General features: G+C 37.5%; 1 protein-coding gene across 1 annotated transcript; it reads right to left on the bottom strand.

The window, feature by feature from the left end:
• Positions 1-12,905: 12,905 nt before the first annotated feature.
• LOC115952744 lies at positions 12,906-15,049 on the bottom strand. Its single transcript, XM_031069978.1, has 3 exons — positions 14,865-15,049; positions 13,741-13,933; positions 12,906-13,532 (listed from the first exon to the last, which is right to left on the bottom strand). The coding sequence occupies exons 1-3, from the start codon at positions 14,895-14,897 to the stop codon at positions 12,958-12,960; spliced, it is 801 nt and encodes a 266-aa protein (XP_030925838.1). The 5' UTR covers positions 14,898-15,049; the 3' UTR covers positions 12,906-12,957.
• Between the last annotated feature and the right edge of the window lie 1,428 nt (positions 15,050-16,477).

Below are 16,477 nucleotides of genomic sequence, written 5' to 3'. Positions count from 1 at the left end.
TAGTGACGCAAGCTCTGAAAACAAAAGTTGTGGGGCTGGTTACTTATGGTTTGCTGATTAGGAATGTTTTTTCATTAGCAGGAAATTTCTCAGAAGTGTCCTACTCTCACATAAAGAGAGAGGGCAACAAAGTGTTACATGGTTTGGCTAAGTTAGCTGTAAATTTAGCAGAGTGTGTAATTTGGATGGAAGAAGTTCCTCCTACCATCTATCATCTTGTTCAAGTTGATTTGGCCCCTCTGGTTCAATAAAGTCTGATGTCTTCTTTCTCAAAAAAAAAAAAAAAAAAAAAAAAAAAAAAAAAAAAAAAGTAGGCCAAAAGCATTTTCTCCCGCCAAAAAAAAAGAAGAAAAGAAAAGAAGCAACCTAAACATGCCTAGCCACCTTTTTTTACTTCTTTTTTGGTTTCAGAAGAAGGCCCTTGGTCTAGTTGGTCACACGGAAAGGAACACAGCTAGAGAGTTCATGAGAAAGTATCTTCTCTGAAACTTCAAAATTCTTATAAATTATGAACACCAAAAATCATTTTAATATGTAATTCTTTCTCTCTCAATTTCCCAGAATTTTTCTGTCCAATATCAGTAGGAAGCACCAAGTTGATTCAGGTAAGTTTCAAAGAATTTTTAGTCAGACAAGAAAATTTTAGTGACTGAATACTATATAGTTTCAGTTTTAAGCATTTCTATATTTCGATATTTTTGGTTGCAGAATTTGTTGCCAACAACTCAGACCGTAGTAATACATTGATGGAAGAAAGAAATGAATCACTGGTAGAGTACTCATTTTTCCCATCAGCCATCTCAAACTCAGAGTCAAGCAGTTTCAGTTGGATATGGAATGGAACAAATCCAAACTCCTCTATTTCCATTCCATCAATCTTCCCAGCCAATGACTCAGATAGTCAAAGTTATGGCAGTTCAGAATCCAACGAAACATCTCCAAAATTCTCTCATAATTCCAATTCCATAGTGTCATTCTTCCCACCAGCCTAGTCTCCAACAGACAGTCCCGAAAATTATGAGATAATAATTAGAAATCCTTCCACTACCATAACCTCCTCATTTTCCCACTTCTTTCCACTACCTAATGGACCAACAAGAAGTTTTTCCATTCCATTAATTTTCCCACCCACCATATCTGAGACTGAGATAGACGATAGTTGTTCAGAGTCTAACCAATCACCTCGTGTACAATTCTCTGATTCCATAGTGTCACTATTCCCACCAGCCGGGTCTCAATCAGACAGTAGTAGCTCCCAAAATTAGGAAATAATAATTCCGAATAATCCTTCCTTATCAACAAGTGTAAGGTTGAATTTATTCAACCATCTAATTGGCTTTATTCCGTGCCAAATTTGTTTGTATTTCAGCATTTAGTAACCCTGTATTTAGGTGAGTTTGATGTAAGGGTAGTGAGTGAGATAGAGTGAAGTTTGCTCAAGAGTGTGCAAGAAAACAGAGACTCGCGGCTGCAAGCCGCCAAACGCAGCACACGTGCCAAGCATGCCGGAAGGTGAACAGTCATGCTAACTAGAGCACTACAGGACAAAACAGGACAACTGGCCATACGGTTATCTCTCGACTGGATCTCGCGACTTAGTCAAGCCGCGAGCCACCCCTATTTTGTAAAACCTGACGTTTCACATTCCTCTCCCACTCCAGTATAAATACCCCTTTTACCCACAAATGTAAGAGAGCTTCCAGAGAGAATTTTGAGAGAGAAACCCTAAAGAAAAACAAGATTGATTCACCCACAATCTATACATTAGAGTCTCTTCAAATTCCTCAACTCTCTTCCTCTCCATTGTCAAATCCTTGAGAGGCATCTTACCAAACCTGGTTCTCACCACTTTCATTACTGTGAGAGAGCTGTTTGGATTTTTGGGAAGCAGTTAGGAAGGAACCAATTTTCATTGGTTGATGCTAAGGTCTAGTAGCGGAATCCAAGAAGCTAGAAAAGAAAAAGGTTCGGCGTAACCTCGTTGGAGCAAGAAGCTTGGAGGGCTTAAGTGCACTGGGTAGATTAGGCTTGGAGGGTCTATTGCTGTCCATGTATCCCAACTATATTTTCTAGTGGATTGTTTACCGCTTGGAGGGCGGCGGAGAGGTTTTACGCCGAGGGCTTTGGTTTCCTCTTCGATAACACATCGCATGTTGTCTTTGTGTTTGCATCTTCCTTCCTCTCTATCTTTGCCTTTTTATTATCTGCTGTGGGTTGTGATTTTAATTTAGCTTAGATAGTTTTACCAATTCCATATTATAGCTTATATTAATTTTCCGCACACTAGTTGTTTGACATAATGCTTGAATTGGTTAAGTTGTAATTTGGGGGTCTAAACGTTCAAGAGTGTTTACACACATATTTGAACTTTCAATTGGTATCAGAGCGGGTACATTGTTATTGGTTTCATTACCATTGTGTGATCCTTGACTCCCTTTTGAGATGAATCGGTCTCAATCCCTAAATGCACCTCCATATTTTGATGGTAGTAATTATGCTTTTTGGAAGGTTCGCATGAGAGCTTTTCTGTGTTCTATTGATGAATCTGTTTGGGATGCTGTTGAGATAGGTTGGACTAGGCCTGAGGAAGCCAAATCCATATGGGATAAGGTAGCACTTGCTGCATCTAATGCTAACAGTAAAGCACTCAATGATATTTTCTGTGGTGTGTCTCCAGATGAATTTCACAGGATTTCTCACATCACCATTGCCAAAGAAGTATGGGAGATATTGGAAACCACCTATGAAGGCACGAAGAAAGTGAAAGACACCAAGTTGCAAATGCTGACCACTCGGTTTGAGGAGCTCAAAATGAGTGAGGATGAGTCATTTGACTCTTTCTATGGGAAGCTAAATGAGGTGGTTGTCAGCAAGTTCAATTTGGGGGAGAAAACGGAGGATTCTAAAATTGTAAGGAAGATCCTTCGATCTTTGCCGGAAAGTTTTCGTGCTAAAGTGACAGCGATTGAAGAGAGCAAGGACCTTGATGACATCAAAGTTCAGGAGCTGGTTGGTTCTCTTCAGACTTATGAGATGTCGCTGCCCAACCAACAGAAGAGTAAATCTCTTGCTCTTAAGACCATTAATGAGAAGGTGGAAGATCAAGACTCATCGGGAGAAGATGTGGTTGACAAAGATGTTGCATACCTTGTCAAAAATTTCAGAAAGTTCTTGAAATTCAAAAATAATGGCAAATTTGATGACAAAAGAAAATTCCAAAGTTCTAGAAGGGAGAAAAGGGAATCCAAAAAGAAAGATGGAAAAGAATCCCAACCTACACAAGATGTCACTTGTTTCGAATGTAACGGGCATGGACACTTTAAGAAAGAATGTCCGAATTATTTGAAATCGAAAGGCAAAGTGTATGCCACGACATTGAGTGACTCGGATTCATCTGACTCAAAATCTGAAGAAAGCTGTGATGGAGAGGGGAACTATTCAGTTTTTATGACTATTGCTCATGTTGAGTCTTCAGATGAGTTGAATCTGCTTGTACGAGACCTTGGAGAACATAGTGATGATGAATCACTGGGAATTGTTGAAGAATCAGATGCTGAAGAAGATGAAAGCACAGCCAATCTTCAAGAGAATTATAACTCACTCCTAGAAAAGTCGGGTGAGTACACAAGGGTGGCCAAGGCTGCTGTGAGAAAAATGAAGAAGGCAGAGGAGGACTACAAAAGTCTCCTAATCCGATATAGGGAGGCCAAATGTGAGATAGAAACACTGAATGGTGAGCTATCCGAAGCTTACACAAAAGTGAGATTTCTTGAGTAAGAGGTTGTGCAAGCAAATGCTAAAATAGAGAGGGTCACCACCAAGAAGCTAGATGATGTTATTTCATCTCAAAAGAGTTTTTCAGACAAATCCGGATTGGGATATATCAGAGGAAGTAGCTCATCTGAAACTGTCACTAAAGAAGTGAAGTTTGTAAAGGCCAAAGATCCAGTTGTAGTTGACCTTACTGATGAGAAGCTCAAGATGGAGGAGAAGAAGAATGTGGTGAACCAACGGTTGTTGAATTCCCATAATCAATCTGTGGGCAGGTCTGAATCTCGTGCCAAGTCACGTCCACGACCATAAAGAGGTCCTAGAGCAACTTATGTGTGTCATTATTGCGGATTTCAAGGGCATACTCGACCAAATTGCCAAAAGTTGAGAGCAAAGAATAGTGTAACTCCTCAAAGGTCAGGAGGACCTAGAAATGATAAAAGAAATTGGGCAGGTGAACAATCTAGAGATCAGAATGGTGATCCCAGAATGATGAATGTAATGAAGATGATTGGTGCATTCACCAACTGCTTGGAAAGCTTCTCACGAAGGTTTGAAAGCCCTAACTCCCGTACCCAATCCTATAAGGAAATCACCCCAAACGCAAGTGACGTGTGGGTGAAAAAGGGTACTCATGTATAAGCGGTACAATATGTCCATGCATTAATACTTCCTATGCTTTGTGACGATGTTTGTTTGTTTGCTTGTTGTTTTTGCTGTTGGTTGTTTGCTTGTCCTCTTGTGCATACTTTTAATTTATTTCGTTTTTTATCAATCTTTTTCTTCTAGTGTCAAAAATCCAAAAATCACATAAAAATTAGAAAATCAAAAAGTTTGATTGACATTGTTGAGCTTTTATCTCAAAACCTGTTTTGCCTTGTACCTTTGTGCTAATGGCTTTGTGCATTTTCGAGTATTGCTTGTTTCTTTGCACTCATATCACTGTGGGAGAAATCTTGAAATCTATGTGATTGTTGTAAATAGATCTTCAAACTTGTCATGAATGATTAGTGAATGGTTATGATGATCTTGAAACATGCATAGACTTGTGTCTATATATCTTCCCACTCTTTATTTTTGTTTTTGCTAAAAAGAGCTCACCAAATGTAAATCTCCAAATGAAAAGAGATATTGAGCTGCAAAAACTTGTCGCACATTCTAGTATTCGACTAGGAAAAAGGGTAAGCGACCTTATATTAAAGAGAATGTTTATTCAAAAAGCCAGAGGCTTGTTCATTAAAGTGAAATATCAAATATCACTCTCACAATGAGAGGTGATTGCCTCAAAAGATCAAAAAGATCAAATGTTATAATTGAAAGTGGAGTCAAATGTAAAGCTCCAAGATATGTTATCAAGTTTTGTGGGAGGTCATATATACATATTTCTATAATTGAGATGGTTCACATGATCTAGTGCTAATTATGTATGTCTTGGTTGAATTGATCATTGAAACTTCACATTAGACTAAGGACTATCTCATTGTTGATATCCACACACAACACACAAGTTTATGTTCAATAAATGCCATATTCATTTGTGTGATTGTACTTGATGAAATGTGTTTTCACATGCTCAATCTTTGTTAATTCAAACACAAAGATTTTTGAGTGTTTTCAGGTGTTTTTGGAAAGTATTTTGTTTAAAAAATTCTGAAAATTTCAAAATCCCAGTTTTGCCTTGTTTTGGCGACTCAGTCGCGGGTAAGTCAAGTCGCGAGCCTCAGTCGCGTCTTTACGGGTCATTTTTGACGACTTGTTCGCGAGTGAAAGGTCCAGTCGTGAGGGTTACTTAGAGATTTTCGTGGCTCAGCTCGCGACTCACTCGCGGGTAGGCCTTCCAGTCGCGAAAAACACTTAGAAAAATTTTTCAAACTTTTGTCTTTGAGTGTTTTGGCGGCTTGAATTGACGACTTTGTGGCGACTCACTCAAGTAGCGAAAAACGAGTGTTTGGCAAAACTAGGGGCAGTTTTTAAATCGTTTTCAGTTTTCCCTCGAACTTTTGTGACTGTTCATCTTCTCTCTAAACTGTCTCCTTCCCAAACACTTCGTGTACCCATTTTCAAACCTCATTGGTGCTTCATTTCTTATCCAAATCATTAAGAAAAGGTATGCGTCTTGTTTTCCTCATCTCATTTTCCCTATTTCATGGATGTTTTTATTACCATTTGGATTGATATTGTGTTCGAAACATTCCTCTCTTTGTGTGATGGGTATGGCTTGTTATGTTTGTTGTTGTTTTCATCTGTTTTCATGTTGAGTGGTCACAATGTGCTTTTTCATTGTTCTGATATTTGCCTGTTGTTGATTCTGAAAATCTTTTGTTAAATGGGTTTGGTATTTATATGATTTGCTTATTTCACTTGTTTGTGTGTTGATGTTGGTTTACGGCATTGGTTTACTGTGCTTCTATGTTAACATAATGTGTGGATGCTGGCATCTTGAAAGTATTCCTTTACAAAAAAATTTTCTGAATGTTGTGTTTCACAGTCATGTGCTCTAGTTTGGGTGCTCTGTTACTTCATTTTGAAATTTTTTCTCATGTTCATATCTTATGTGGCATGTTTTATGATATCTATTCTTAATATTCGAATGTTGTATTTGTTTGCATATCATGGTCATGGTAAACTGTCTCATTGACAGTTCTGTTTGAATTTGTTTCTTTATGCCTTTTTGCGCTATCTCCATTTTGCTGCACCTGTCATATTGTGCTCCTTAGTATTGATGGAAGTTTGGTTGGGTCTGCACTATCATCAGTTTGTATTTATGTATTGAAATCTCTGTTTTTTTTTTCTCTTCTATTTGCATCGAATCATGTTGATATTTATCTTGTGTGGTACTGTTGTTGGTTTTTTGCTGTGGGCCTATTCTTTTGCAGATGTCTCGTCGATCTTCCAGGGGTAAAGACATTGTTGCTGACGATCCAACAACACCAATTGCTAAAAGGACTCGACTATCATCACAGGCATCTCAAGACCCCAATGAGGAGAGGTTCAGAACTCCGCTTACCTCACACATCTACTCAAACATCTTTGACAAGTCAACTCCTATAGTGGAACGGGTGGTGGAGTTTAACACCTTAGGGACCACTTTTATCCCTCGAATCTTTGAGAAACGAGATTGGGCAAACTTGTTCGGGAACTTTGATGATCCAATGGATGAGCTGGTCAAAGAATGCTTCTCCAATGCAACTGATCTTGGAGCTAAACTTATTTTCTGGGTCAGAGGAAAAGAGTTTAGCATTTCCCCAAACTCCATCGCAGATCTTCTTGGCATCACCAGACCTCAGAATGTGGATCTAACTCCTTACGGTGATCGAACTCCAGAGGTTGAAGAAATTCTACAAATCCTAGGATCCGATCATGAAGTATCCAATACAGGAACATCCATTAGCACCGCAAAGTTTGCACCAGAGCTAACCACACTGAAGTTGATCATATTCACTAATCTCTACCCACTGTCCAACACTACATTCATCAATCTTGGGAGAGTTCTATTCCTTTGTGATCTTATTACAGGAGCCCCCATTGATATATGTGCTCACATCTATTACACCTTGAGGAAGATCGCGGTTCGAACTACAGCTCGAGGAATCATTCCATTTTGCAGTCTCATCATGAAGCTCATTCTTCGTGAAGGCATTGTTCTTCCTACAGATGGCAAAATGTTGACCCGTCAGCGTCCTATTTCCATGTACACTCTTCAAGTTAGCAGAAGTCACTCCTCTAAAACACCAAAGAGTGCACACATCTCTCCGGTTACTCCATCTGCCCCTGAGTCAGAGACACCTGCACATACCACATCTACTTCACATGCTGTTCCTGAAGTTCCACAAGCTAGTACCCCGCAAGCACAGACTGCTTCTCATACTGATAGAGTGGGCAGTTTACTTGAGCATATTCAGAAACGCATTGATGAGATTGTGGCACTTCTCTACTCCACAAACAACCATGTCCAAATGCGTCTCGAGACTATGGAGAATCAGTTAGACCCTATTCAACAAAAGTTGGACGACAGCCTTTAGCTATTCGTGCCAAAAAGGGGGAGAGCATTCAGTAAGGGGGAGAAAGTTCAAAGGGAAGTGTGCATAGTGATAGGGGGAGTACACACATACTTTTGTCATTCTTTTGTTTTAAGTCTTATCCTCTAAACTTATAGGTTTGTGTTTTTGGACTATTTTAGTGTTTATATGGTTTTGATACACTGTGGTTTTGGTGTATAGTTGTTTCTAACTCATAACTTATACTCTTGGTTTAATCTTTTATATATTTTGATGATGTTATTCAGGATGTATTGTGTTTTATACCCATGTGCTTATGTAAGCTTTTAGGGTTAATGTTTTTATGCATATTATGTAATCTTTATGGTTTGTACCTTGCTTAATGCAGCCTTTTATGCTATGTTGAAATTAGTACTTATATCTAAATGTCTTGCATTTTGATTTATGTACTGTCACTCTTGTGCCCTTGTAGGATTGTTCCTAGATGCATATACCTTGTGTATTATGCATTGGTTGAGTGTTGAGCATACAAGTATCTTGCCTTGTACTTGTTAACTTGTATATCCTTGTATTCATTCTAAGTGTGAATAAGCATTCTGATCACTACCTTGTAGTGTTTACTTGGTTGATCAAGCCATGGTTTGTTTCTTAACTCCATCTTTGCTTGATCACATATTGCCTGTTTCATATGCATTTTACGATTTTCTGCTTACAATGATCATGGTGTATTGTTGTGTTTCAGGAGTATTATGTTCATATGATTCAAGTGCTTCACAGTTTCTAGAGTTAGGTATGAGTGAGTTTTGTTCAACTGTTCCCAACTCACATGTTAAGTCTAGAGTCTGTTTTAGGGTTTTGTCACGGAATAGCCAAAGGGAGAGATTGTAAGGTTGAATTTATTCAACCATCTAATTGGCTTTATTCCGTGCCAAATTTGCTTGTATTTCAGCATTTAGTAACTCTGTATTTAGGTGGGTTTGATGTAAGAGTAGTGAGTGAGATAGAGTGAAGTTTGCTCAAGAGTGTGCAAGAAAACAGAGACTCGCGGCTGCAAGCCGCCAAATGCAGCACACGTGCCAAGCATGCCGGAAGGTGAACAGTCATGCTAGCTGGAGCACTACAGGACAAAATAAGACAACTGGTCATTCGGTTATCTCGCGACTGGATCTCGCAACTTAGTCAAGCCGCGAGCCACCCCTGTTTTGTAAAACCTGACGTTTCACATTCCTCTCCCATTCCAGTATAAATACCCCTTTTACCCACAAATGTAAGAGAGTTTCCAGAGAGAATTTTGAGAGAGAAACCCTAAAGAAAAACAAGATTGATTCACCCACAATCTATACATTAGAGTCTCTTCAAATTCCTCAACTCTCTTCCTCTCCATTGTCAAATCCTTGAGAGGTATCTTACCAAACCTGGTTCTCACCATTTTCATTACTGTGAGAGAGCTGTTTGGATTTCTGGGAAGCAGTTAGGAAGGAACCAATCTTCATTGGTTGATGCTACGGTCTAGTAGCGGAATCCGGGAAGCTAGAAAAGAAAAAGGTTCGGCGCAACCTCGTTGGAGCAAGAAGCTTGGAAGGCTTAGGTGCACTGGGTAGATTAGGCTTGGAGGGTCTATTACTGTCCATGTATCCCAACTATATTTTCTAGTGGATTGTTTACCGCTTGGAGGGCGGCGGAGAGGTTTTACGCCGAGGGCTTCGATTTCCTCTTCGATAACACATCGCATGTTGTCTTTGTGTTTGCATCTTCCTTCCTCTCTATCTTTGCCTTTTTATTATCTGCTATGGGTTGTGATTTTAATTTGGCTTAGATAGTTTTACCAATTTCATATTATAGTTTATGTTAATTTTCCGCACACTAGTTGTTTGATATAATGCTTGAATTGGTTAAGTTATAATTTGGGGGTCTAAACGTTCAAGGGTGTTTACACACATATTTGAACTTTCAACAAGGCTGAAGAGCAATAATAGTTCAAAATCTATACCCCAGTTGAGCTCCTCATATGTTAGTGTCAAGTCTGGTCCAGTGAGATCTGAAACTTCTGCTTATTCGGATACTTCAAACAGAGAGAAGTCAAATGGTCACAACAGAGTAAAGTCCAGCCCTTTAAGAAGGTTACTAGACCCAATACTGAAATATAAGGTATCCAATTCATTCCATTCTGCTGAAACCATTCTTCCATCAAAAGAAAGTTTGGATTCCTTTTGCTCTAGGCCAACAAGTGGCAGTGACACACTCCAGAATGAGAAGCATGAGGCATCAACTACTCAAGCCTTTTTGCAACTTACAGTCAAGAATGGGCTCCCTTTGTTTAGCTTTGCAGTCAAGAATGACAAAATGATCTTTGCAGCCACAATGAAAAATTTAACATCATCTGGGAAGGATGATTCAGACCGGTATTATAAGTTATACTTTGTTAATGAAATTAAGAAGAAAAGTGGTGGCTGGATAATTCAAGGAAGTAAAAGGCCTAGTCATGGATGTGACTATTATGTTGTCGGTCAGATGAAGGTTTCCAGCTCTTCCAACAACCAGTTCTTGGTGAGAGAATCTGTCTTGTCAGGTGTTGAGCTAAGACAGGCAGATCAAGAACCACTGGAAATCGTGACAAACAAGGAGCTTGCAGCCGTTGTTGTCAAGATCCCTAATGAAAACATAAGCGACGATGGAACGGAGACTCGGAGAGTGATAAAGATTTTATGGAGAAGCTCTGCATAAAATGTTTGCCAGAAGACAGGTGCTCTTGCAACTACAAAGAAACTGAAGACTCTGATAGTATTGTAGTCATACTTCCAGGTGGTGCTCATGGCTTACCAAGCAAAGGAGAGCCTTCCCGATTGATGGATCGATGGAAATCTGGAGGATCATGTGACTGTGAAGGTTGGGATGTTGGCTGCAAACTGTGTGTTCTCTCCAACCAGAACCAAAGCACTAAGATTCCCAAGATCTCCAAAGATTGCCCTATCCCAGACCATATTGAACTTTTTCTCCAGGTACTACCATTATCCTTCAGCCTCTGTTTTTGTCCCCACTTGTTTATATTGATGTGCCAATTACATATACATAATGTACACTTGCATTCAGGGAGGATCTCAGCAGGCCAGTCCCTTCTTCAGCTTGACAGAATTGAAGGATGGGTTATACTCAATTGAATTCAATTCATCAATCTCTCTGTTGCAATCATTCTTCATTTGTGTCGCAGTGTTAAGCTGTAAGAGACCGTTCAATCTCTTGGACATGTCTGAAGCAAAAGTTTTCAAGGAACCTATTTTGAATGAAAATGATGGAAGCCAAAGAAGAGCATCTTCAAAATATGCTCCAAATCCATCCTCCTCCCCTGTTGGTAGGGTCTAGTTTCACACATGGAAGCTGTTATTTAGCTGTCAAAAATCTTCAACTACATAGCAACTTAAGAGAGAGACTAGAAGTACTGTACTCTAAAGAAGAGGATGGAACTCTTGAAATTTGCCAAATACCGGAGATAATGCTATACTTTTTTAGGCATACTCAGTTCTGCGTAAATGTTCCCTGTTTTTTTTTTTTTTTGTTAATACGTTGAGGTGAGAAATTGAACCTTCCAACAAATTGTCATTGTAAGGAAAATCTTTTGCCTACAATATAAAGAATGAAGATATCTGCTTTAAAATTTGGTCTAAATCAAACTGATTATGCATTTAAGCAGAATTTGATTATATATGGATCCTTCCTGAAGGTGGAAAGTCCCTTCTGCAGATTCTAAGTTTTGGGTTCTTTCAAGTTTCAACAAGGGGCTGTAAACCGACTTATCATTTTGGCCAACAAATAAATGGTGTGAAGTTGTGTGGTGAGGGAAGAATAAGAATTTCTTTATTATCTTTCAGACAAACTGAATTTTGAAGAAGTCATTACATGATTAAGGCCCATTTGGATGAAGGGAGAGAGAGAGGAGGAGTAGAGCCCTCCCCCTTCATCCAAACTGACCATAAAGTGCGAGTGGCCTGGCTTTTATGCCAATAACGTGCACATTTTCTGGATAGAAATACACTGGACATGCCCATTACCCAAGCATTAGAGTAAATAGCTGGAATGCATAAATGCTTCTGAAAGAAACCTAATAATATTAGAACTTCCATGGGCGGTCTCTTTTAGCAGGTGAATGGCATCTAAACTCAATGAAATCAATGTCTTTCGTTTTCTTTTTCTAAAAATATTGATATCATGTCATGGCCGCGAAAGGAGAGATTTTGTGCTGAAGTACCATTGATTATACAATCTAGCTTACAATTCATTGCGGATAAAATTAGTATGCAATTGATTGTCGAGATCAATGTCAAGTTAGAAATTTAGTGAGACACTTTAGAATCTAAAAGCTCTCAATTAAGTAAGACCAAAATAAACTACATGGAAAATAAATTTGGTAAAACAAGAAACAATGATGAAGGGGCTATGAGACTTGATAGTCAAGAGATACCAAAGAGTGAGAGCTTTCAATAACTTGTATCGATAATTGAATCATAAAATAAGAGGAAGGTGCATAAAGTGGAGAAGCACATATGTAGTACTATGTGATCATAGAATACCTATTAAGTTAAAGGAAAAATTTTATGAGACCATCTATTCTCAATAATACTAAATGTTGGGCTATTAAGAAACAACATATTCATAAAATGAATGTAGTTCAAATAAGAATGTTAAAGTGAAAATATATGGAAAGATAGGATTCTAAATGAGGACATTTGCTCAGAGATATGGGTGGCCTCTATTAATGAAAACATGAGTAAGAGTTGCTTGAGTTATTTTTGTCATGAGAGCAAATAATGCACCACTGATAGAGAGTAAGGTTTTTTTTTTTTTTTTTTAATTCAAGTTGAGGGAGCAAAGAAAGGTAGAAATAGATCAAAAATAACATTAATAAGAACCCTAAAAAATAACATGTCAATGATAGAGGTAATAGAGAACATAACTTTGGATAAAATAGAATGGCGACAAGGAAAATATACATAGCCGGCACTACCTTGACTCTTAACTTATTTGGGACTAAAGCTTTATTGTTGTGTTGTAATTAATTGTCAAGAGTGGAGGGACCAAGCTTCTCAACCCCTAGAGAGGCAAGGTGGGAGAGCGCACAATTAGAAATACAAGCAAAACTGCAAAATGCAATGAAAGAGAATTTATTATATATCATGAATTATATTAATTGATCTCATAAATCAATAGGCGAGGCATGGTGAATACAGATAAACCATTGACCATCAATCCTCTCAAATACATTTGTTGCAAACTGTACCCCCCATTTGCTACCTTCGGTTTTAACAAACTCCCTGCACGTAACATACCCCACATCCCCTTTAACATGAACCCTAAGATCTTTCAGCTGAATCTCTAGCGGGAAATCATAGTCCGCCCACACAAACTCCCAGCTTTCCATTACATCATCATAACCAGATATCCCAGAGACACCAGGGTGCACAATACAGACCTCATCCCCCTTAGCCCAAAGAGCTTGCATGGTAGCTAAATCCCCAGTCCTGAATGAGTCGTAAAATCGAGCATTTGCTAGCAATACTGAAGTCTGGCTATCCTCATGGAGATTTTTAAGGCTATCCCTAATTTTTGCTGCTTCAACATAGTTTTCTTCTGAAATGGCAATCTGTAGGTCCCGCTCTAAGGTCTGCTCATCCATTATAATGCTTTCACTACTTAAGGGGTCCTTCGAGTCCTCACTTGTTACTTGACATGGTCTCAATGTGGGCAAAATGGAAACTTGTTGAAAGAGTTCTGCACTAGTTACACAGAATTAGAAGTGCTTAAAACATAGGCATGATAATAGAAAATTGGAATATAATTAGACAGAAAAACCATGTCCCATAGATGGTCAATGGACATAAAATTGTGATTACACCTGATGGTGTAACAATTAATTATAAGTATAAGTTAAAAGGGGCACCGAAAAAAAAAAAAAATTGTGGCAAAGCCTAGGACTCACTGGATCTTCCAGTTTGCAAGCTGAAGTGACAATGATCAGGCGAAAAATGGATTTTATGTCCTCTTCCAAAGCCTTTAGCTGGAACAAAATCATATTGCTTCAAGGAAGGTGTTGAAAGACGGTGTAGTGGTGCAAAACTATTGACAAATGAACATGGCAAGCTACAAACTGCCCTGATATTAGAAACATTTCCCTATAAAAGTAAAGATTAAGATAGATAAATATAACTTAAATAAACTCATAAAAGACCTATGAACAGCATAAACTCAGAGACAGAAGGTTTGGACTGAAATTGTCTTACAAATCTTTCTTCAAATGAATAAAATGTGACTCATTTCATTAATGATTAGTTTATCATTTTTTTCCCTTGATAAATTCCAGTGGTTACAATGGGGGAGGGGGAATTTGAACCCTACACTTCTCGATTGGAAACACAGGTGCCAATTATCTAATTCCAATATCAAATAAAGCTAAGCATTGATTTGCAGTATAATAAGTACAACGAAAAGTAAATTTTTCTCAATAACCGCTCAACTTTCACCACTACTACTCATCACTTTCAACCTCAACTAAGGTAGTACTTGACAAGTCATCAAAAATGACTTTGTTTTTAAAATAATTCTACAAGTTTAAGCATTTTCTACCTCGTCTCCTTTTTTTTTTTTTTTTTTTTTTCTTCTTCTTCTAATTTTTCTGTCTCATATTTTCTAAAACCCAGATAACAAATTAAGATTCCCAAAAGCTACTGCAACAAAAATTGAAAAATTAAAAAGTGGGTTTTTCGTAGACCGAAGCTCTAAACCCAAAAATTCTAAGATATGCTACAGTTTTACCTTAAACCTAAACCTTTTTGTATTTGGGTTTAATACCCAGATAAGCATACCTTCAGAAAGACACTAAATTTAGCTTCTTATAGTTTCTAACTTCAACATGTGTCCTAAGATGAGCTCAACGAGAACAGAAACCTTTTTGAATTTGGGTTTAAAACCCAGATAAGTATACCTTCAGAAAAACACTAAATTTAGCTTCTTATAGTTTCTAACTTCAATTTATCACTATCAGCACCTAAAAATGCACTATTCAAAAGCAAAGTAAAGGATTAACGGGGGAGAAGCAGAACTCACATTGTAGCAGAAGCTAGATCCATGAAGCGTCATCGTTAATTACAATGAGGAGGCCAAGAATTAGGGCTAGGGTTTTGACCTGTCAATGACTTTGAGGCTGCTCCAAACTCTAATAAAATGGAATAGGATCACATTTTCACATTATTGAGTTCAAACCTCAACAGGGTTTTTTTTTTTTTTTTTTTTTTTTCAGAGGTTGAATTTAAGAATTAAGACCTAGTAGCCAAGAAAGAAATGAGAAATGGCTGGGCTCAATAGTTGAATGAAACTAAAATGGGCTTTGTTAGATGAATGGATCTAATGGGCTTGTACAACCAAACATTAGGTTGGGTATAATTCAATTATTTTGGACTCTTTAATTTGGGCTGGGAAGAAACTTTAGCCCAATACTGTTTGAATATTTTTACAAAAATCATAATTTTGATTAAATGGTCATTCAAGTGAAATGATGAAATCGCTTTTATATATTTAAAATTCAATCAATATAATAATATCTCATTGATGGTCTACATTTCATGAGTTGGCAAATTCATGCTAATTGAATAGAAAATAATTCCATACGTTGAAGTCTTACAGCTATCAGTTGTTTCCTTATTTAACGGTTATTGCCAAAACGTTTTTTTGAAGCCTTGACGTTAAGGTTGCTAATGAAAGTTTTCTGCATTTGGCCTCTTTTTTCTTTTCTTTTTTTTTTTGTCCTATGTACTGTTCATAAAACTCGCAAATACGGATTTCAATAAATTTTTCTTTAAAACTGGGTCTTACGGCACTGTTCACGCATTTAAAAATTATTTTACGTGTTTCAGTTTTTAACAATAAGTGGTATCCAAACAGGACTGAAATATAAAAGACTTGCGATAGAACATTTTTAATCCACACAAAAAAAAACCAAGTGACATGACATGCATGTCTAGGTTGTGAGCAGGGACAAAACTAGAACTTTGAGTTAATGGGGCGACTCTGCCTCTAATTTGGCAACTTCTTAGCCGCGGAGGTTTTTTTTTTTTTTTTTTGAGTTTTTGATGTGTGCATTTGCTAAGTAAAAACAAAATTATTCTGTTTAAAACTTTTTAAACGGTCAGTTGTTTGTTTGAGTAAAATTAGTTAATTGGACTTAATTTTTTTTAGCTTTGCTATTGGTGATTTTTGTTGTTGCACAAATGTTTTTGGGCTAGTATATGTTGTTTTAGATTTTAGATCTATAAATTTTTTTAATGACCTTTAAAATGAGGAAAGTGCTAAAAGTATATTGCTGATATAATGAGTAATTATTGATAAATAAAAAGTGATGTAAATGATAGGCCCATATGTGAAACAATAAAAATTTGTACCTCAACAGTTTATAAAAATATTGTAGATAAGTTTGTAACTGTAATGTTACTCCAAAAAAAAAAATCAATGATATTATTAAGGGGGCAAAATGTAATTTTATAGAACAAAAATTCCTAAAATTAATGCATATATATTAATATTTAAAAAAAAAAATTAGGGGGGGCCAGGCCATTGCCCCCCGGTCAATTAATGCCTCTGTCCCTAATTGCGAGCTATAGAATTATCCTCTCTATCAGCATGTGAAAAACTAATATATTGAAAATGTTCCAAGTTTTAACATT

The sequence above is a fragment of the Quercus lobata genome, chromosome 7, assembly GCF_001633185.2.
Source record: "Quercus lobata isolate SW786 chromosome 7, ValleyOak3.0 Primary Assembly, whole genome shotgun sequence".
Taxonomy (NCBI): domain Eukaryota; kingdom Viridiplantae; phylum Streptophyta; class Magnoliopsida; order Fagales; family Fagaceae; genus Quercus; species Quercus lobata.
This window is presented reverse-complemented; position numbering and strand designations above follow the sequence as displayed.